The 22278-nt window shown below is 31.4% G+C and overlaps 1 protein-coding gene across 5 annotated transcripts in view; it reads right to left on the bottom strand.

Annotated features, from left to right (window-relative positions):
• LOC142325578 (kinesin-associated protein 3-like) overlaps positions 1–22278 on the bottom strand; it is a 63891-nt gene that overhangs the window by 36609 nt on the left and 5004 nt on the right. Inside the window, exons 3-6 of one of the 5 annotated variants that reach the window (XM_075367493.1) lie at positions 19744–19965; positions 18042–18207; positions 16496–16621; positions 8179–8855 (exon numbers count right to left, since the gene is read on the bottom strand). In XM_075367493.1, coding sequence (XP_075223608.1) covers positions 8803–8855; positions 16496–16621; positions 18042–18207; positions 19744–19965 — 567 coding nt within the window. In that variant the 3' untranslated portion in view covers positions 8179–8802. Of the gene's footprint in view, positions 1–1583; positions 1674–1966; positions 2060–8178; positions 8856–16495; positions 16622–18041; positions 18208–19743; positions 19966–22278 lie in introns of those variants that run through there. The other 4 variants (XM_075367496.1, XM_075367491.1, XM_075367490.1 and 1 more) reach the window with 4 other exon arrangements.

The raw sequence follows: 22278 nt of genomic DNA, 5'->3' as shown, positions 1-22278 counted from the left end.
TTCTTTAATATTTACTAGTTTTGCTTCCAAATTTTCATTGTTGTATTATTTTAATAAAAATATTACAATTTTTTTCCGCTATCTAAACACACTAAGTGCATTTATTTATTATAATATATAGAAATTAAAGAAGAAAATTAATTATAATAGATTAGAAGTAAATAGAGGTAGTTTGAGCTATTTGTCTTGTTATTATTGTATTTTGTAATAAGAAAGTGCCTTCTGAATGAAAAGTCCAAACAAACGCCGTTATGGCTTACAGATGTACAGATATCTCAATTAGCTGAATATACTCAGCACATATAGTTTTAAACTGATTACAGCAGAAGGAAACTGTATTGGACAAGCTTTGTCATTCTTGGGACCTGTGTGCCAGGATGTCCTACAATAATCTTAAGTGCAGTAAGTAGGTGTACTGACTGTGTAGTACCTGATAATTTGATACACCAGGATACCACAACAGCAGCGTGTTAAAAAAAAGAAATGAAAATAGTGAGTTTTCTCTTAGTTCTTGAGAAGAAATATCAACATTCTCACATATTTTGAATAATTCCAAATTTTTGAAGGAGTTAATGAACTTTTAACTCCACTAAGTCAAGAAAGACGTTGTAAGAAAGAACTGTCAGTGGAAGAACTGACATAAACATCTTGGTAAGGCTATTAAGCTGTAAGCGATTGATTATCAATACTTGAATATACTGTACTTGTTGCTGGAGGAAATTGTGTTGAAAGGTTGACTACCACCTCTTTTTCAACTTTCACTTCAGTCTACTTTCAAAGAGATTGAAGGTTGACCTCAGGTATCAAGCCTTTCTCTAGAGATACAAATCAGCATTGTATTGCTATATGTCTACACAAATTAAAAATTCTCAGACTTAGTCAGAGGAAAGTCTCCAACCTAGCTCTCTAAATTTTTCCATATTTTCCAGAGTTATTCTGTGCAAAGCAATCCCCATTTAATGCTCGAAATGCATTCTGTAAGAGTTTGGCAGTTACTCTTGAATGATTACTTTCGGCAGCAAAGATTTTAAAACAAAGTTAGGGCTTGTTAACTTCTTTGTGTTAATATTTGGTTTCAAATACGGGCTTATAACCAAGAGGGAAGTTCTTGGATAGTGTTTGAAAACATTATTTAAAGAAAGGTTTTATTGAATAATAAGGTTTGAAATTTGTTTGCCTTTATTATAAATTACTAGTTTTTGTGAAAATACATCAGTAAAAAAAATATATAAATTTGTTTTACGTTACAATTCTTCTTGTGATACATACATAAATCATCAAAGGAATAGATGCTTTCTCTAACAATAATGGTATTCATTACATTACATTGGCTGGGCTAATAATGAACACAGTTAAGATCCCATATAAAAAAATCAAAAGAAAGAATTAGTAATCTACTTGTTTGGATCTTATTTGTTGACACTTTACTAAGTTGGTTGTCCAACTAAACTTTGAATGCTTATCAAATCAAACAAACCTTATATTATTTAAAAGATTGGTAAGTTTGGTTTTGTAAAAAATATAATAAAATCAATTAATAGATTAAATTAACCAATTAACACGTTTAATAACATTTTACTTACAAGTGACAAACCCAACTGACAAACTGGCTTTTTGTTAAAGTGGCCTTGTTTGTATGAATCAGTTGATATATATGTCATAATGTTAATAAATAGGCAAACTCTGGTGTAATTACAAAAACTATTACTATCACATTTTTTTTATAGATAACATAATGCTCTTGAAAATCTGATTGGAGACAATCTGTTGTAAAGGTTAAAATCACACTATTCTATAATCAGATAAATATTAAAAAAGAATTTTTTGTAGTTTAGGAAAACTAGTTTTCTTACAGGTTTTTCTGAAATATCCGAATTGGAATCAATTTTTTTCTTATAAAAATAAAGAAAAAAAAGAAAAATAAATTTTTTTGCAATTGTATTTCATAAACAATATTTTTACTTACCACAGAGACCATTAATTTCACTCTACCAATTGGCCTTGGCAAACAGGTTCACTTGAACGTGTTTCATATGGGTAAGTGCCAAGATCATTTCCTCTGGAGAAAAAAAATTATTCACTCATTTCAAAGAATAAAAAACATCTCAAACAGCTTATTTGCCACTGTATATGTTTAAATATCTGAAATAACTATACTTTTGTGGATAACAATTTTTTTCCAAATTTTATCCGGTTTGATCTTTAATGAATTTAGTTAAAAGATCACAACTTCAAAATAAAATGTTAAGTCTGGCTAACAAATAACTGAACTTAAGTTTGAGTTGTAACTTTTAATCATCATCAATTAGAAAAAATATAATGTAATAAATATAATATAATCTATGCAAAGGTTTTGTTTACATTAGTTTATTATGAATATATTATTTTACTACATTTGAGTAATGCATTATTGAGTAAATTTTACAGGAAGCCACCAGAAAATGAGTTACTTCTCCCTTTCTTTGGACTTGCAGTTTCAAAGCCCTATAATTTTTACAAAAATTGTGTAAAACATAATTCATACAAATTTTTTTCAATTCTGGGGATTATAAGCAAATTTTTTTCTGAAAGATAAGAATATTAAAAAATCTCCAAACATAGTAATCTTATCAAAATAATTTTTTGATGAAACATTTCCATTGTACTGGCATAGTCTCTTGTGGGTTTGTTTTAAATGTTATTTTATAGTAAATTAACCACATAAATGTGACAAACTGTCGATATCATTTTACAGTAATCTGGCATTATACAGTTTTAATTAATTCACAGTTATTATTCTGAATTTCACTTCATTGTAAATTATGAAGCAGAATTCATATTTTATTTATATAACTTTGTGATGAATATGCCAAAATATAATATTTATCGTATAAAGTTTTATTTAATATATAGTCTATATATAAAAGAGGTTGGTATTACAGGTTATTTTATTATTTTTGGTGGTTAAAGATGATCAGTAACTTAACCCTTTCACTCCTCTTGTCCATTTCGGTGCCCAAATATTTTACCAGTTGATTTTTATGTATCGATGGCTTTTTTATACTTTTAATCCAAGTAGTGCATTTCTTCTTCTGAACGTATTGAGAGGTACGTAATATTTTCTAATTTTCCGACACATTCACAACATAATATAAATTTTGTTAGTTTTAAAATGATATTTTCTAATTTATAAATTGGATTACATTTTGAAGGGGTGCATGCTGAAATTTATAAATTACACAAAAACTCTGTGTACATTCAAATGCCCAAGTGAAATCAAAGGGTATTGCTACTGCAATGTAATTTTGAGGTTATGGTTATTATTAATATTATTATTACAGTTCTTTTGCTTATTTGTGCAGTGACCATAAGTGCTGATATCTCATATTTTACTTGGAAATTTACTTAATTAGAGGTGAGTAATATTTCTAATTTATATTATTTATTATAAGTTATGTAAGGTAAGGTAATTTATACATTGATAAAATAACAAAGTAGCCCTACATAGTAGGAAAAATATTCCTAACCTCACATAATATAATCTGTAAACATCTTTTCATTAAGTTATTTTATCTGAGCATAAGATAGTTTATGCTTCAGTTTAGTTGTTTTTAGCATTTTCATAAATTGAAAAATTACAATAACCCTGAAATTTGTACTATATGTAGAAATTTTATTATAAGGCTGTAAAAGCAAGATATGAATTGCTGAATTTCTAAAATAAGTATTAGGTCTATTGTCTTCTTATTATAATGAGCTAAAAATAAATTTCTAGTATCATACAGTAACCAGTAGGCTACTTTCTTTTTCTTTAGACTATTTTCTTTTCTTATTTTACATTTTAGTTAGGTGTACGAATCAGACTACACAGTATTTTATTTTTCAGACAATGGATTTTATGATTTATATTACAAAGACGATGTTGGATCTGTTCTGAATCTATTAGATGGAAATTGTTCAGATTTGGAAGGTTTGGAGAGCGGTGATGCGAGAGAAGATGAAGCACCATCAAAGGGACCTACAAGAATTGGTAAGTTTCATTTTTAATTATATTGAGCCTAGTTTTGGCTCATGAAACAAATATCCTACCAGTATTAAAACGGATGGATTCAGTGAATACCTGCTAAAGCTACATTTTTTTATGCTGCAGGTGCTGATGTTGTCCTACGAAATGAGGAATTAGCTATTCAAGATGATGCAGAAATAAAGAGCTGTTGTTGCAAACAGCACCTGTGCTGCCTGAACTCCCACCATTACAAGTAGCTCCAGTACAATCAGCACCTATTTTAAATGAAAAAATCAAGCAGGGGAACAAGTAAATCAAAATTACATGATAGGCCATCAACATCAGCTGGGTCAGATCCACCGCTTTTATTAATTCTGCCACAGATAAAAAAGATATCCGATGGAGAAGAAGGCCTTCCAATCCACCTACAACCGGTGATTTTTCTGTAAACACAGAATTATTTTGATTTGGATTCTCCTATAGATTATTTTTGCAAATATATAACTGAGGAATGTATTTCATTCACGGTTGAAAAAACTAACATGTATGCTCTCTAGAAAGGTATAACATTTCAGCCCACAAATGCTCAAGAAATTCGTGCACTGATTGGGTTACACATTTATATGTCAGGTTTAAAATTTCCCAGAATAGAGATATACTGGAGAAAATCTCTAAAAGTCATGATATTTTCTGAAACAATGACTCATAATCGCTTTTATCAACTGAGATCAAACCTACACATCGTTAACAATTTAGAGATGAAAGACTCACATGACAAATTTTTTAAAGTAAGGCCAATTTTTGAGTTTGTCAGAAAAAGATGCAAGGAATTAGAAATGGAATAAGATCTCAGTGTTGATGAGCAGACATCTCCCTCACCGATAGCCCCGACCCATATGTCAAGACTGGAATGACTATTATTTTCCAGAATTTCTTTATTGTATCTTTCTTCCCAATAGTGTTTTCTTCAAAACTTCTGATAAAATTTAATACTTGTGCAGCTTTGAAACCAAATTCTTAAGAGTTAAAATAAGACTACTTGCATCAAAGGAAGTTAAAGCCCTCGATCTGTTCTATGATGCTGCAATTTACGAAATCTTTGGCTCTAACAGGGTGAATACCCAGTGAAATTCCATAGTTTTAGTCTTTGTTGATGAAATATTAACCCATATGGGTTAGTTGAACAACACTGTGATCTCAGCTGGTTACTCTTAGGATTTATAAATAAAGCACTAGATAATTAGCAAAAGCAAGTAATTCAGGTGTTATTATTGTAATTACAACATTCTCTGCTGGAGAAGTACACCAAGAACTATTATTCTGCTACACCAAATACCTCATGTGTCGCAATGTCACTAGTTGTAGTACAAAACATGAAACCTAGAAACTCTTTCTGTTGGTAATTCACTTAAATTATAATCGAAATAGTTATTAATACTGTATTGATTTCAACAACCATAACTGCTGTTGTCAGTCAAATACTTATTTATTGTATAATAGCTTTTCTCTTGAAATAATTTTAAAAGATGCTTCATGAAATCATTGATGAGATCAATTTTTCTGGTACTAGTGAAAATTTACCATATTTTGAACGTATATAACAAGCGAGTATTTTTTTTAAAAAGTCAATTTTTTGCAGTGGAAATGAAAATTCAACTCTTAGTGGATATTATAATTGTGAGTTTCCAAAAAAGATATAAATTTAAATGTATTGGATTTATAGAATATAATTACATAAAAAAATAACAGGAAATAATAGAATGTTTATATGTCTAAAGTGGGGCTTGCATGATGGCAAAACAATCTTTTTTGGATTCTGAATACTTTTTTATATTCATTGATGATCCCGAAAAATTTCTCCACAAGTTAACAATGAATATAAAAATAACCATAATACACATTAATAATAAGGTAATTCTTTAATTACAAAATAGGCCTTACTCAGTATCTTTAAGCCTTATAAGTTAGGCTATTATATGTCTCTTCCATCCTTCATCTACAATACCAAGGAGGGAAATCTCTTGTACCAAATCCAGATCTATTGGCAATCCAAAAAAATGCATACCTTCATTATGGTTTAAGTCAAAATCTGTTAAACTTGTTTTCTTTAAATTAATCCCAAACCGTTCTATTTAAATCATTCCTTAATATCTTTAAACCGTGTTTAAAAATATTTTCTGTTGGCTGGATTGTGCAGGCATATTTAAAAAAGACCTTCCTGGATGAATCCCAGGAAACCTCCATATTGGCTGTTGAACACGAATGAATACAACATATTCTTCTTGTCTGGTCTCAGTCCACAAGCTTTGAAAATAATCCAATCAATCTTATTTAGATATAAGATTAAGATTCATAATATACTTCGCTTCTATTCTGAGAATCTTAAGAATTTTATAAATCTTTACTTGCAAGCCGTGAACACTGGCTTTGAAATCGTGAATTATTTTTCCCCAACCATTCTGTTTTAACCTTTCTTACTAACACTGCCTGCCATTTGTATCATATATAATTATCTTCTGCTCGTGATCCTAAAAACCTGATTTTTTTGTATGAAGTATAAAAGTATGAAGTTTGTATGAAGTATAAAAAAAAAAATATACACCAATGGTGGAATCTTCATTCCACCATTGGTGTTTTTTTCTTGGGTTTATAGGGGCTAGTTCTTCAGCTATTTCTTTCAGTTGGGATGTCAGTTCTTTTAAATTATTAGTTAATTTGATTTTTTTTGTTGTTTCTTCAAAGATGGCATTGTTTATTAATTTATGTGGATCATAAGCTCTTTTGTTTTTAGGTTGGGATTTTTTCTTTTTATGCGGGGTGAATTTTATTTTAACTTTAATTAAGTAATGGTCCGATCCAGTATCTGTTCCTCTCAAGACTTTTACATTATAAATCTCCTTGTGATAATTCCGGTCCATGCAAACATGATCCAGTTGCCATTCTCCTTTTTTCCAATCTGGGTGTTTCCAAGTCTTCAATTTGTTTGGTTTTCTCATAAAATAGGTGGATTTTGAGATCATATTATGGTTTCTGGAAAATTCGACAAGTCTTTGGCCGTTCTTGTTAGTTTTCTTTTGGGCAGGCCATTTTCCGATAATATCACGATATCTTCGTTCTTTACCAATTTGGGCATTAAAGTCCCCTATTAAAATCTTCGTGTGGGTCTTATTTATGTTGTTTGCAGTTTGGTCAAGAAGTTCCCAGAATTTGCCATCTCTTCTCTATCTTTTTTAAGATTGTTTTTGTCATTGGTGGGAGCATGGACATTTATTATGGTGTAGAATTTATTGGCTGATTTTAGGGTTAAGGTTGAAATCCTGGGGGAGTAAGACTTAAATTCTACGACTGAGTCAATTATTTTAAGATTGATTGCAAATCCTGTTCTGAACTGTGGGCAATTCTTCATCACACGTTTCCCGGGGATTCCTTTGTAAATTCTGTAACCCTGAGATTCAAACGGCTCTCGATCGGTGTTTCTCATTTCTTGAAGTCCTGCGATTAGGATATTTTGTTTGTCCATTATGTCTGTTAGAGTTTTTAGTTTGCCGGGTTGAGTTAGAGAATTAATGTTGTGAGTGGCAATGTAGTTTATTTGCTTGTGTCTTATCCTCAATTTTGAAGTTGTGTTGTTTTTGGGTGTTTCCAAACGCTGCGATTCATTGTTATCTTTTAAGCAGCTGCCCACCAGACACCGGATCCAAGTGCAGCCTTCTCTGGTATTTACCAGACGGTGGATTTTTTCTTAAAAGACCTTCCATATTTGACTTTCAAAGGCAAGTCAGCCTTGGGTGGGAATAAATTCCCGAGTTACAACTCTGGATGTGATCCAGAGAGGTGATTCCGATTTAGTTCACCAGTAGAAATCTCCACGTTTCTAACTGGTTATCCAGACGAACCAACGTGGAGGCGCAAACCGATTTTTTTAATTGAGATTTTAAGTATGGAGAAAGTTTAAATCGGTCCCGGAATCATTTCGTCCAGAAAATGTTATTATAGCAGTTTAAATACATTACAGAAATACATTTAAAAATAACTATAATTTTATCAAACATGGCCCGATGGTATGATAATACAATTAATAATTATTAAAAAACTATTTATTAAAATTTAAAGATTACAATCAAAAATATTTAAAACAAAAAATTCATTTAAGAAAATATTTTTTTTTATAAAATATACCACTAACAAAATAATAATTACTAACTTGCAACCCATCTGCAAGTTAGTTAGGTAAACTCTTTTCCAATTCTTGCACTAAAGTTTAATACACAATAACATAATCATTGAAAACTACTTCATAACATTCAGGCACTACCTAATTCCAGGGTAATTATACTGTATTAACAAATAAAACACTGCTTTACATTTTAACATATTTAAACTGTATTTTAAGAAATTAACACGTTAATTGCATTAACATATTAAACTATATTAACATATAAGACATGTACAATAATAAACTTCATAGATAGGAAGTGAAGACTAGATTACACAACTTCCAGCGTTTCTCAACCTTTCAGTATTTGCAACTCAATTTTCAATCATAATTTTCATTGTGTCCCCTCTCTCATACAATAACAATGTATACAGTAATAATCTATTTTGAATATTGACACTAAAGCTACACTATGACTGCAAATTACTATGACTATAAACCTTACGAATTATCAAAAAAAGTAAGTTTATTGATATTTGGCAATACAGATTTGCTGCACTGACAAAATCAGAATCGAAGACCTTTCTGTTGCTCTCTGAGAAGTTCTGATTTATCTTGAACATTCCGGAACGTCTGCACAAACTTGTATAAATGCTGCACCTTATTCAATTCCAGCCAGCCTCAGGTGAGTCGATCCTTCTCTTGTTGTCAAATCTATTGTGAATACATATGTTGTAATTTGCACGTTAATTGCAATTCACAGTATTAAATATTCATGGTAGTGATTTATACAGACTCATGGTTAAATTTTTAAGTAATAACAATAGACAATAATGAAGCATCAAGGGTACAGACGAGTGTAGTTCCAAAAATAAAATCAAGAATACTTAAATTTTGGGTTTACCAGTACTAAAGTAAATGAAGAAGAAAGGCCCCTGTGTGTTCTTTGCTCAAAAATTATGGCAGCAGACGGCATGAATCCTAATAAACTTAACATTTGAAAACGCTTCATAATGAGTACGTTAAGAAAACCTGAGAATTCTTCAAATTAAAATTAATATCATATGAAAAAAACATCATTTTTAAAAAAAACTTTGAGAATGAAAAAGCTTTACTTGCCTCTTACAAAGTTTCATATAAAGTAGCCAGATGTAAAAAACCTCACATCACTGGTGAAGAGCTTATTTTGCCGGCTGCAAAGTATTTTTGGCAATAATTTTGCCAAAAAATTGCAGTCCATGCCTCTATCAAATTGGTGATATAACTAAATATGTACAGCATCAGCTTTTCTTGAAGTTTCATGACAAATTGTTTTCAATACAGCTTATTGAGGCAACAGATATCAGTAAAGATAATTATTTCATTGTCTGTGTTTGATTTTTGTGATGGTATGTCAGCAGTAGAAGAACTACTTTTCTGCAAACCATCAGTACTCAAAGCAACATTTGCTATCTTAAATGATTTTGTAAATGAGGCAAACACAGAGTGGAAAAATTGTGTCGGAAAATAATATAGCACCGATAATGCTTGTTCAATGTCTGGAAGATTACAAAGTATACAAGCAGTTGTGAAAGAAGAATCTCCACAGTATTTCTGGACCAGAGAAGAAGCTCTGGCTTCCAAAGAAATGAGTCCTGGTATGAATATTGTGTTAATGACAGTTGTATTGTGTTGTAATGGCAGTTATAAAATTAAGACCCCTAAAATCAAAAATCTTTTCATGAGTGCAGTACATTCAGCATTACTATTTTGTTGTGAGGTAAGATGATTATCAACTGGGAAATTTTAGCTATGTGTTTCTGAATTAAAGAGATGAAATTGTCATTTTTCTAGAAGAGGAAAACCGACCAGAAGCGGAGAGGTTTCGAAATGGTTTAGTTGTGATGGAATTGAGCTACTTGGTCGACATATTCAAGGGACCAAATACACACATGTTGGATAAGAGTGATTAAGAATGTTTTTTTTGTAAAAAAATTGGAATTGTGGAGCAGAAATTTAAAGCAAAAAACCTAGAAATGTTTGCAAATGTGGATCAATGTGTTAAAACTTACAAGGCTGAAGAATAACAGGTGAAAATAGTTTTTGTAACCTTTTAAAATCATTTAGCCATGCTGGCAAAGAATTTCAAAAAGTATTTTCTTACTGACACAACTTGGTAGCAAGTTATGAGTGGGCTAGGGATCCATTTTAAAATACTCCTGTAGGGCTCTCAACTGCCGAAGAAGAAATCTTCATAGACTTCACAGCAAGTGGGAAAATCAAAACACAATTTAGTAATAAATCACTCTTGGAATTTTAGGCAAGGGTGGATGATGAGGGATGGATTTTCTGCAGTGGCTGCTTTGAAGAAAAAATATAGTGCTCGGCTAAATATAGAAAAAGAACTCAGGAATGTCTATTTCTAATATTAAACCTTCCTTCGAAAAACTTTGCTCTGCAAGACAGGCCCACGGGAGTCACTAATAATTATTAAACTTGTTTTTAATTAAGTATTGATAAGTTAGTTATTAATACATTGTGGAGTGCTGATACAATCCTATTTATAGTGTACATATGTATTATAGTGTAAATTTATTTGATTTATCCTATTAATAGTGTAAATGTGTACTTATTATTTATTATGTCAGAATGTATTTTGTTTTGCTTGCTTTTATTTCAGTAAATTAATAAATTTTTTAATATTTCCTTTTTGATATGCTGCACCCCTGATTTAGTGTCATCATACCCTAGGGGGGGGGGGGGCAGCACAGGTTGAGAAACACTGACTTAAGCAATATTTAAAAAAATAAATAATTCCATATAATGAATGATTTAGCTTGACAAATAAATGACAGAGATTAATTTTTTTAGTTTTTTTTTCTTGTCACCTGCCACTATAGGACCATGTTTAATAGTTAATGTCAGGATGATTTCCTTTTCTTCCAAGTATTCTTCATTTTCAAACTATATTGTTCCTTCCTTTCTTGCAGCCATCTCTTTACTGCTGCACTCTCTGGTTCCTTTCTGAGAACATTCACCAATTTGGATTTTCTTCGTAAATGTATCTCTGTCCCTTACATTGGTTATCCCTGTAATCATGAGATCTTCTTTCACCTGTGTGAAGGCACTTACTGTTTGTTTTGGCTCTATCACTCTTCTCAAAAATCCTCTTTGTCAACCTGTTTTCATCCATTCTAGCCAAGTGCACATAGAAGGCCAATCTTCTTTTTCAAATGGCATCTGTGAGTCTGTATACATGGAGGTAGTTGTTTATTCTTCCATAACCTCCAACACTCATCAGTTTTCTATGGTCCAATTACCTGTCTAAGTACTTCCAATTTATTAATCTCTCCTCAGTTTAGAGTTACACACTCTGTAGTATACAGTACTGCAAACCTAACTACTACTATAGCGTAAAGTCAAATCTTTCCCATCCTCAATATCCTCTTTTTTATTGTATAAATTTTTTGTAAAGGCGTAAGCCTTCTGCAGTTTATTTACTCTAGCCTTAATTGCCTCTCTATCTAACCCATTTGATTGTATTATTTCTCCAAATTAGTTGAATTTCTCAGTCTTCCTAATTCTTCCAAGGTTTGTTACCAAACCTTGGTAATTCAATTTGGTGAATGCCTATTGTTGGTCATGTACTCTGTCATGTACGATTGATATCCTTAGACCTTTTCAGCTATCTTCATCATGATGTGTTCAATAGTTCCTCCGCTGTTTTTTCTTTACAACTGGAAGGCAAATGTGATACAATCTATGTTCAGATTTTCTTTAGCATATCCTGATCTAACTTTTCTAATTTTCTTTTCTTGCAGATTTTCCTCCATTCCCTAATGGCCCTTTCCAAAACCACACTGAAAAGAAGTAGGGGTAGGTCATCTCCTTGCCTTATATCTGTCTGAATGCTAAATGACCGCAAGATTTCTCCTTTAACTTAATTTTTGATATTGTTCCCGTCAGTGTTAGCCTTACACGGTTCAATGATTACTTATCTGCATCAGATTCTCCGAATATGTTGTAACAATTATTTTTTGCCAATGTGATCATATGCCTTCATAAAATCCATAAAGACAATCACTATATTTTTTCCTGTAACATTATATCTTCTAATTACAGATTTCAGGTTAAAAATTTGTTTGGTAGAAGATACCTACTTTTCCTAAACCCCATTGAAATTTCCTAAGCAAAGGTCCATTTGTTTTTCAAGTCTAGTGAGTAAGGCTTTTGAGAGGATCTTGTATGTAAAAGGTAACAGTGAAATTCCATGATAGTTACCAACATGAATTAAAGCAACCTTCTATTCCTCTGGTAATTCCTCCTCCCATATTCCCATGATAATCTTTTTAAATGTGCGATCAGTATTTTTATCTACATTCTTCCATTTCAGCCATGAGAATCTTCTCCACAAGCTTTATTTTATTTATTTTTCATATGTTTAATACTCTGCTTAATTTCTCCTAGAATCAGTGACACAGAGTTCAGGTGTTGATGTTCTAATAATATTTCTGCGAATCACTCCTTTGTTTCCTTACAACTGAGCAAGCCCTCAAAATATTTTGCCAAATTTCATAATTTTTTTTTATTGTTGGTTGGTCATAAGTTCCCCATTCTCCCTGCAAAAGCAAAGACTTGGAGGTGTGTATTTTGTCAACTTTTGCTTAAATAATTTGTAATATTTTTTATGTTATTCTTTTGAAACTCTTTGTTTATCTTGTCTAAAAGTACCATCTCAAAATCCTTTTACACTGTTCTTAACATTTTGCAAGTTGCTTTCCTTTGCTGCTGGAGGTTCTCAAGGTTTACCTTTAGTTTTATTTGCACACCAATATTTCCTCAGACATAATCTTTCTGCTACAGCATTATCACAAAGCTTATTCCACCAAATATGTTTCTTCTTCTTCTTCAATGAGTATGCTACAGCTTGTGCTGCTTCAACACATTTTAACATAATTTCTTGCCAGATTTGTGTTTTAAGGTTCTCAAATTGTTCTTGGAATTCCTCTCTGTTATCATATAATTTCTGATTATCTTGTCACCGAACGGCTTCAATGGCACGTGGTACTTACTAACCTTATGGTGGCCCTGAAAGGGCCAGTTTTGTCATTTATTGACTTCGATAGCTTGTTGTAGTTGCTAACCTTATGGTAGTCCTGAAAAGGGCTGTTATCGTCAAATGGCTTCAACGGCTCATAAATCATAACCTTGTGGTGGCTCTGAAAAGGGCCGTTTTTTGGGTTAGCTCTGAGAGAGCTGTTGGGTCTAGAAGCTGGTCTCCGGTGAAGTCAAGGGGTTGTAGCTCATTCATTGAAGTCCGACCGGGCTTTCCCTCAGTGGCAGTTGGGTCCCACTACAATGTGGCCCCCCAGAGCCATGCAGTGTTGGGTCGGTGTCGGTCATCCTTTGCTGGCATGGCCAAGGCGGTTCTTCCCGATTGATTCCATGCCAGGTCAGCTCCTGCTGCTTATTCTGCCAGCCAGGGCGATTGAAGCCCGGCGAGCTGGAGCTGGAGCTGGAGTGGGAAGGCAGAGTCCATGTCCAGCAGCTCCCTTGGTGGGCTGGCCAGGCCTGCTGCTCCAGCACGGATGTTTGCGTCTGCCGGGAGGTCCCACGTTGAAGCGGCCAGGGAACTTCTGTCTTCTTCCATCTTCTACTTGGTCTTCTCCAGGTGGTGGTCGACGATGAATTGAAAAAACACTCTCATGCACGCTATTTATTAGAGCCTGAAAGTGGTGGGGCTGCAGTGCCGCTATGGTGGGAGAACTGCAGGTAGGAGTGATGCTTGTATCAGCACGTACGTTTACTGTGAGCTCACATCATTGCTACCGTGTTCACCCGCCGATTATAATTAGGCATATATGTGGTAACAATTTATTCTTTGGATTCTACCTCACGTCACCTTTCTCTTATGTTGGAGTAAAAACCTTGTTTTGATTGTGATGAGATAATGACCAGTAACGTTCATCATTTCTCTTATGCTCCTTTTCATGATGGCTAAATGATCTATTTGGAATTCAGAAAGCCTTTCACACAGAGACCACCACATTTTCATCTTCCTAGGAAATCATTTAAAATATGTTGTCATAATTTTGAGATCTTCACACTGGCATAAAGAGATTAGTCTTTTACTATTTTTATTGGTTCTTTTATGTGCGTATAGCTGCATATTTCTTTCTCTTTTCGTCTATCTGTTACAATTAGTGCATTGAAATCACTTACGAGAATCTTAATATTGTTCGGGGGACCTGTTCCATTTCCGCTTCTAACAAGTTCCAAAATTCTTCCACTTCTGGTACATTGCTCCAATTGTTCTCATTTATAGGACTGTGTGCATTGATGAATTGTGTATGTCTCGTTAGCACACTTTAGAGTCAGAACAGAGAGTCTTTCTGATGGCAATTTAAAGTCTACGACTGAATTTGATTGTACAGTTTACCAGAGAAGCCATTTCTAAGTAAGGTATGTTCTTCATCAACTTACCGTTTACCTTTATATAGATCCTAAATTCTCAGATTCGAAACTGTCATTATCCAAATACTTCGTTTCTTTAAGCGGTGTTGTTAAAATCAATTAGATTTTTTAGTTTCCCAGTTTTCAGTAATGAGTTTATGTTTATGGGCATATTTTTTTGCTAGGATCTGATCTTTAATGAAGGGTTTCCAGAGGGTTCAGATTCCTGTATGCATGGTGGTTGGGGCTCTCCAGAACCTTACCCCATACTACTTTTTTTTTTACAAGCAATGGATTCCTGTTGGCAGTTACTATGATTGTCACATTTATTACATTTATCATACTACATCTATCCACTGAGCAGTCTATCAGAAATTTGTATCTATTTTTTACAGATTGCAAGATCACAAAACATAATGTGTTGATCAACATCAATAAGTTAGGAAATTTTGAATAAGCCATGGATTTTAGATCCTACAACATTCACTGCGTGCTACTTTGGGATACATTAGTTAAAAAGGTGCCTCCATATCAATTTAAAAGGACTTAAGAAAGTAAGCAATTAATTCTATAGTACAAATCTTCATTACCAGCCACTCATGGCTGTCTAGATTTCAACGTGGCTTCAAGACTTTCTATTGTTTCAAATTTATTACTATACTGTTGCATAATTTACAAAGTAGCACATCTGCAAACAAAGCACCAAATCATTGTAAACTTTACAAGTCTTTTTTTCATGCTTTCATCACAATGCAGGCAACATTAATGGTGGACAGATATGTTCAGCCTGAGACTGAATGTGACCAACTGCTGAACTGTACTTGGACTTGCAATATGTTGCTTTTTTAATAAAGCAATTATTATAAATCAGTGAAATGTTATAAACTGGATGCTATTTTATGCAATCTTAGGCATTCATTAATGGCGAATGATATTAACAATAGATACAAACACCTCTTAAAAAAGACTTGCATGAACTTTTCAATTATTGTCATCTTGTATCTCATTCTCTCAAGAAGCGGTCAGGTTAATAAGTTATAATATAGTTGAATACTACCATACTGCGCAATAAAAAAAAGGAAAAATAAAATGGAAAATCCTAAGCTTCCTCTCAGATGATTCTTTACTAACTGGAGGAAAAACAATCAGTCTAGCACACATTCAAAATGTGTTAATGCAAAATCATCAATGTGATAGTTTAGTATTTTAGATAACGATAATCCAATCCCCAAGGAAATGTGTGCAAAATGTGTATATCTACCTCGAAAGATTATTTCTGGTGAATTTCTTTTACTTTACAGTCCCTCTTTAGGTAGGTTGTTCCTACCTCATCCACCACCTCTTTTTGTTATCCTGGACTTGTTCTTCTACATGGAATTTTGATTTCACAACAACTGAATCAGGACTAACGATATGGAGTTGTAGTGATACTGTGTCCTTGGTAATCAGTGGGTTAACGATTTATCTACCAGACCTTTTTAAGATTCAGTTTCCTATCCGATTCCTTTATAGATATCCAACCCAGATTTTATCGGGTATAAAGTGAACTTCCTAATATATAAATATTCAAATACATACACAAACTTATCCTAGATATCTCTGGTATCTTAGCCTTAACCGCTTAAACTTATCACACTTTACCGCATGAACATTATAAGAAGTATTAATAGATTTATATTAATAATTAAAGTTTCAGTAACGGTTAATTATGCAAACTATCCAAAGTATTTCATACAAAATGAAATTATAAATTAAGTAAATTTTGCATTACCAGAATACTTAACACAATACTCAAAATTAGCAAAAAAAACTTTTTTGGAGGCTTTTATTGAAAGGGTTATTCTAGTAAAATAAATCTTTTAAAAAAGGGGTTTTAGAAAAAAAATTGATTAAAAAAAAATTAATTAAAAATTAGCACTAACCTTTAAGAAGTTCAATCAATGATAACAATATGTCTGCTTTACACAGCAACGAAGAACAAGATTCATCTCCTGCAGCCGTACCGACCAGCATAACAACTTCCAGCACCAAATCAACCTCAGCTTTGCCTAAAAATTGCATAACTTACAATGAACACAAACAATTTTTTTTAGGAGACATGTATATCAAATGATTAATCATTATTATTATTAGTAAACCGCTCTTATAGACAGCAAACTATTTATAAGGCAAACACAAAAGCCAGTTTTTATGACTCATTCCCAGATTGTAATGAATTAAATTTAGCATTACCTGTTACTATAATTTCCATTTTTGATGTTGAAATATAATACATATTTCAGATACACATGCAACAGATAATAACTTTGAGGAGATGCCTTATCAAATATTTTTCTCAAATGCACAGTGCAAGCCTTTTTAAAAGTATTTTCTAATTCATTTTGAATTATCCGTAAAATTTCAAATCACAGGAAAATATTTATAATGCATCTAAATAGGCTATTTAATGGAAAGTCTAAATTCTTGGTACTTAAAAGTATAATAAGGTCCACCTAGTTAAAAGCATCTTTATGTAAAATTCCAATCTACTTTCTCATTCCCAATTCATACTTCTTTCCAGAATCTTCTTAATATTTATAATATTATAACATTCACATGTTTCTTTTCAATTTTAACCACCCTTATCACACCTCTTGTAGAGGGCTACTAGAGGTTTTAGGCAAGAAGGTTTGGATTTAATCAAAATAGGAAGGAAGCTCGCCAAAATCAAACTGCTCTTCAGCAGCGCACATACAAAATCTGAATTTATATCATTCTAATCTTGATATATTTTATACAATAAAATAAAATGAAAACAATTTTTTCTGATCATGAAATTAAAAAACCTGAACTAAGATAAAAATATAAAAAACTTTAAATCAGTAGCAGTTAAATGTATTTTTAAATTTTAAATGATCACTGTTTGAATTGATGTTAACAAAAAAACAAACAATAAAATTCACGACTGCATCAGAATGCTGATAAAAAAAATTGACTAAAAATTTTACAAACTTTTTAATTAAAACTAATGACTTCAGACATCAACTAAAAAGAATTAAATTTCATTTGCAAAAGAACAAAACTAATTTTCTAAATCAGATAGTATACAATTTGATCTTTCAATTAGTAATCTGCTAGGATTTACCAATTACACAGAAGGTCAATCTAGTTTTATAGAAAAATAGTCCGGTTTTCTATTTGTTACCAATAAAATGCTAATTAAGAATTTTTAAACATTTTGACTGATTAATGATTAAAGAAATATGATTAAAAAAAACCAAAACCGATGCCAGAAAACAAATAGGTATTTCTTTATTGTTAAAATAATTTTAACCGGGTTCAAAAAACTATTTAAATATAGTCATGTATTACCAGAATTGAAAACAACATCTGTTAAGAAACAAAAATTTTACAGACTTATCTACACACGTAGCAAACATTATGTTAGCACAATCTTTACAAATTTAATAAATATAAAACCAAGCTTACCTGGTACCAACTGACTTTTAATCCAAGGAATAAGACTATACTGATTAAGAAGTTGGCAATAATTAAGATCAGGAAGATCTAAATTGGCCAGTATTCCGACACATTCCAGAAGAAAATCCTCATTTTGACAACATGTCAGTACACTGGCTAGGTCCCCAACAAATTCCTGAATTGAACAACATACATTAAATTCAGTTTTAGATCTTTTTGTAGTAAATAATTTGTACACTGATTTATCATAATAAATTTTAGATAATAAAAAGTGAATTTAACTGACATTTTTACAGAATTCAAAAAGGTTAATAAGTTGTTCCAATATAAAATTTTGAAAGTGAGCTCAATTTTACTCATAATAAAAATAAGGAAAGAAATCTGAATACATTAATGGTAAATTGGAATAAGAGAATTTCTAATCAAATACTACTTACAAACTATGATTTAACCAACCGGTAAGCACTAAAAGCTAGTTTTATTTACTAATAAAAAAATGCATTTATAAAGTATGCAACACAAAAATATTACACAAAATATCCCAGTATGGTACTAGTTAAAAGGTTCTAATCGAGATGAGTAGTTGTGATTGTAAAAGTAAGGTCAAAATACAGATTTATGCATTATCCCTCTATTTAAATTATTACTCGATGCAATACAGCAAGCGTGTAATAAACAAACACATTGTACATTTACTATGAATTCTCATACTCAGGATGCCAAAATAATTTCAGGGTGGTTTTTCAGTGTGTGCAGTACTAAATAAATTTACTAATTCTAGTTTAATTATTAGATTTTATAAAACAAGAGCTACAGCTATTCATTAACTTAGTGGTCATCTGTAGGTTTTACATAATGATACTCATTTTTTCTGATTTTTGTTACATTCTCTATAAAAATCACCCGTTAAAATTTTGCAACATGTAAGAGTTTCTCTCAGTCCTGTTCATAAAATTAGAAACTTCAGTCGCATCCTTGCCTGATTCAAATAATTCATCAACTTGGGAGAATTTGATTTAACAAATGATTTCAATATTGTAGGCATTTCAGAAATTTTGTTCTGTAAAGTAGAAAACCAATTTTCAGACTAGATTTCAATTTCATAACATTCAATCACAATATATCATATCCTGTGCTTAAACCAAATTAATGTAAACAATAAAGTTTAGGTGAAATTCAGATTTTCAGCTAAAATTAAAAACCATTGAGACTGAAGGACAGTCTATCTTGAAATGAACACATCTTTGTTTATGCCCATTTTAGCAAATTTTTCTTGAGCTTAGGCTGGAGAGAATTTACTAGGTCCAGACAGCTGTGTACCTTTCCTCCTGTGTTCAAATGTGAACTGATGTACTGATACAACTAATGATACAACAACTTGTACTGATACAACAACTAATATGCCACTGGGTTTTGTAAAAACTTTTATACTAAAATATTAAACTAGTTGAAAAAAACATTACACATTACACATACAGAAATACGTACTTTGAGACATTTTTCTAAAAGTAATTAAGAAAGATTAATTAATTGAGAAATTTTTCATATATTTATATGCTATATGATCCCTTTTTAATACCATTTATTTACTTGTCTGGGTGGGATTGTTGTACAGTAAACAAGAGGTATAAAATTTTCTTCTCAGCTAATGACTTAATTCTTTTTAGCTTCTCGGCTGTAGACTTATAATTTAATCTTTACGTGAACTTACAATTAATAAATGTTTGGTTGCCTGATGAGTAGAGATATTTCTGACAATCTTTAATAAAAGTGAATCCTGTAAATGAAAAGCTCTTGCCATCAATCTCTGTAAATTATCTTGATCATACATTAGTTCAGCACATCGTGAGTTTATTGCTGCATTAACACAAACAGCAACAGGTACAAGATATCCAGGTTGTTCACCATCCCAATCAAGAACATATGAAATAACCTAAAAAACAGAAAGGAAAAACAGTGATAAAACAAATAATCTTTAATGATAAAAAAATTGAAACATGAAATATATCTTACAGGAAAAATTTCCTGTAATTTCCAGTTGCATTTGTTATATATAACAAAAGTACTGCTAACTAATCATACAATTAAGTAAAATCGCAATTAAAATGAAATATTATAAAAGCAGGTAACAGTTAACACAGTCTGAAATTAAAATAATAAACATACAATTTAAGTAAATAATGAAAAAATTAACTATCTTTAATAAAGCAATATGTAAAAGTATTTATGTAAATAAGTTTACATAACATCAAAGTAAGTCAAAATACACAGTCTATACAATGTAATTCACAATGAAGATGATTTATTAACAGATAAATTAAATGTAAATAATGTTTTTAAAAATATGTAAAATGCACCTGTATTTATCTGACAATATAGAAATGTTTTAAGAAGTTGCTTCAAAAGTGAAAATGAAGTACAGCATCTTAAACATAGGTATGAAAAAGTTTTTGTTTTTTAATAAGATTTGGACAAATTTTAACATAAAACCAAATTAAAAAAATAATTTTAGCATTAAAATTTTTAACTTTTACATAATTTTTGTAAAATTTAATTTCTCAGAAAAAATTATAATTTGTTTAAAAAAGGTAGTGAAAAAACATCGTTCTTGATTTTTACAAGACACTATTACAAAAACTTAAAATACAGATGTAACTTATATAGTGAAAAAAATTACAGCATTTAATTGCAGATAAAAATGCAAGGAACAAAAAAAATTAAAGATTGAAGAATTTTTTTGATGACAGTATACTTCCATAAAGGAAAAAAGCCTGAAATTTAATTTAATTATGTCAATTGTATCTTGGAGCTCTAATATTTCTAAAACAATATTTTTACACAGAGTACAATGACTAAATTATTCAAATAAGAAAATGCAAGTTTAATTTTGCCTTGTCTTTAGTTAAGTGATTTCAGATTTGTTAGTAAATTATCAGGAATATGCAAAGAAAAAAACTTTTTAATAAAATGTTAACATATAGTGTAATTTACTTTATTATTTCACTCGATAGGCAAACAGTATTTGATTTTGTTTGAAAGTGAATAATGTCTGTTGATATAACAAAATAATGTTGAATGGTCTCAATTAATAGAATAAAACTTGTTAAGTGCAAAATATGAACATTTTCACTTAAACTTAACAGTATAAATGGATAGTTCAAAATATGATAAGGAAAGATTGCTCCTTAGTGATATAGTTTTAAGTTCATATTTATGAATTGTGTAATAATGAATCATTTAATTTTAATTAAACAATTGGAAACCAATTATTTATTATACAATTATAATTATAAATTACATAATTTTATATCACAAAAAATAAAAGCATTGTGTGCCCCGATAATAAAATCAACTAAATTGCAAAATACTTCAAGGATGCCCCACACTTTTATTATTTGGGTATAAAATTGTAAATGGAATTAAGTATACCAATTAATGTAGTCAATACATGTTTTATGTCTGTGTAGGATTCTTTACATTACAATTTACCAATATTGTGAAACCTACTTCAAATAAATATGAATAAATGAGTAACGCACTCATTACTTCATACACAGTAGGTCTGAAAAATTCCATAGAAGTAGCACCATCTCTCAGACAACCAAGGAACGATGTGGTAACCTGTTTGACGAGTATGTGTACAATTTCATCAGTTCAGTCTAGAGTTATATTTGACCGTGTATGTTGTGTTCATGTGACCTTGTGCAAACTCGCAACATGAAACAGAGAAGTGCGATAAAAATTTTGTGGTAAATTTCAAAAATCTTTCGTTAAAACTTATTCTACGATACAGCAAGCATTCAGTGATGAAGCTGCATCTCATACAACAAAAAACATGTTGTGGAAGTGGTTTAGACAGTAGGGAGAGGGAGGCCGTCAACAGCTGTTCATGATGAAAACATTGCAAAAGTGCATGTGCTCCTGCTCGAATAACCTTATCTTACCAGTCACAGCTGAAGAACGAAACATTGGTAAAGATGTGGTATGTACAACTCTTAACAGAAAAAACTAATCACCGAAAGGTGTGCTCTTGTTTTGTCCTACACTGCTTGACCAAAGGGCAACAACAGGTGCATCTTTCTTGTGCTCCAGACTTCGTTGAGACTGGCGATAGTGACCTGAATTTTTTGTAAACAATTATAACTGCAGATGAAAACTAATGCATCATGTATGATCCGAAAATAAAGCATCAATCAGCTGCTTGGTTGAGTCCTGGGGCACAAAGACCGATGAAAGTCAGGCAGCA

Source organism: Lycorma delicatula, chromosome 5, assembly GCF_047948215.1.
Source record: "Lycorma delicatula isolate Av1 chromosome 5, ASM4794821v1, whole genome shotgun sequence".
Classification (NCBI taxonomy): Eukaryota; Metazoa; Arthropoda; class Insecta; order Hemiptera; family Fulgoridae; genus Lycorma; species Lycorma delicatula.
This window is presented reverse-complemented; position numbering and strand designations above follow the sequence as displayed.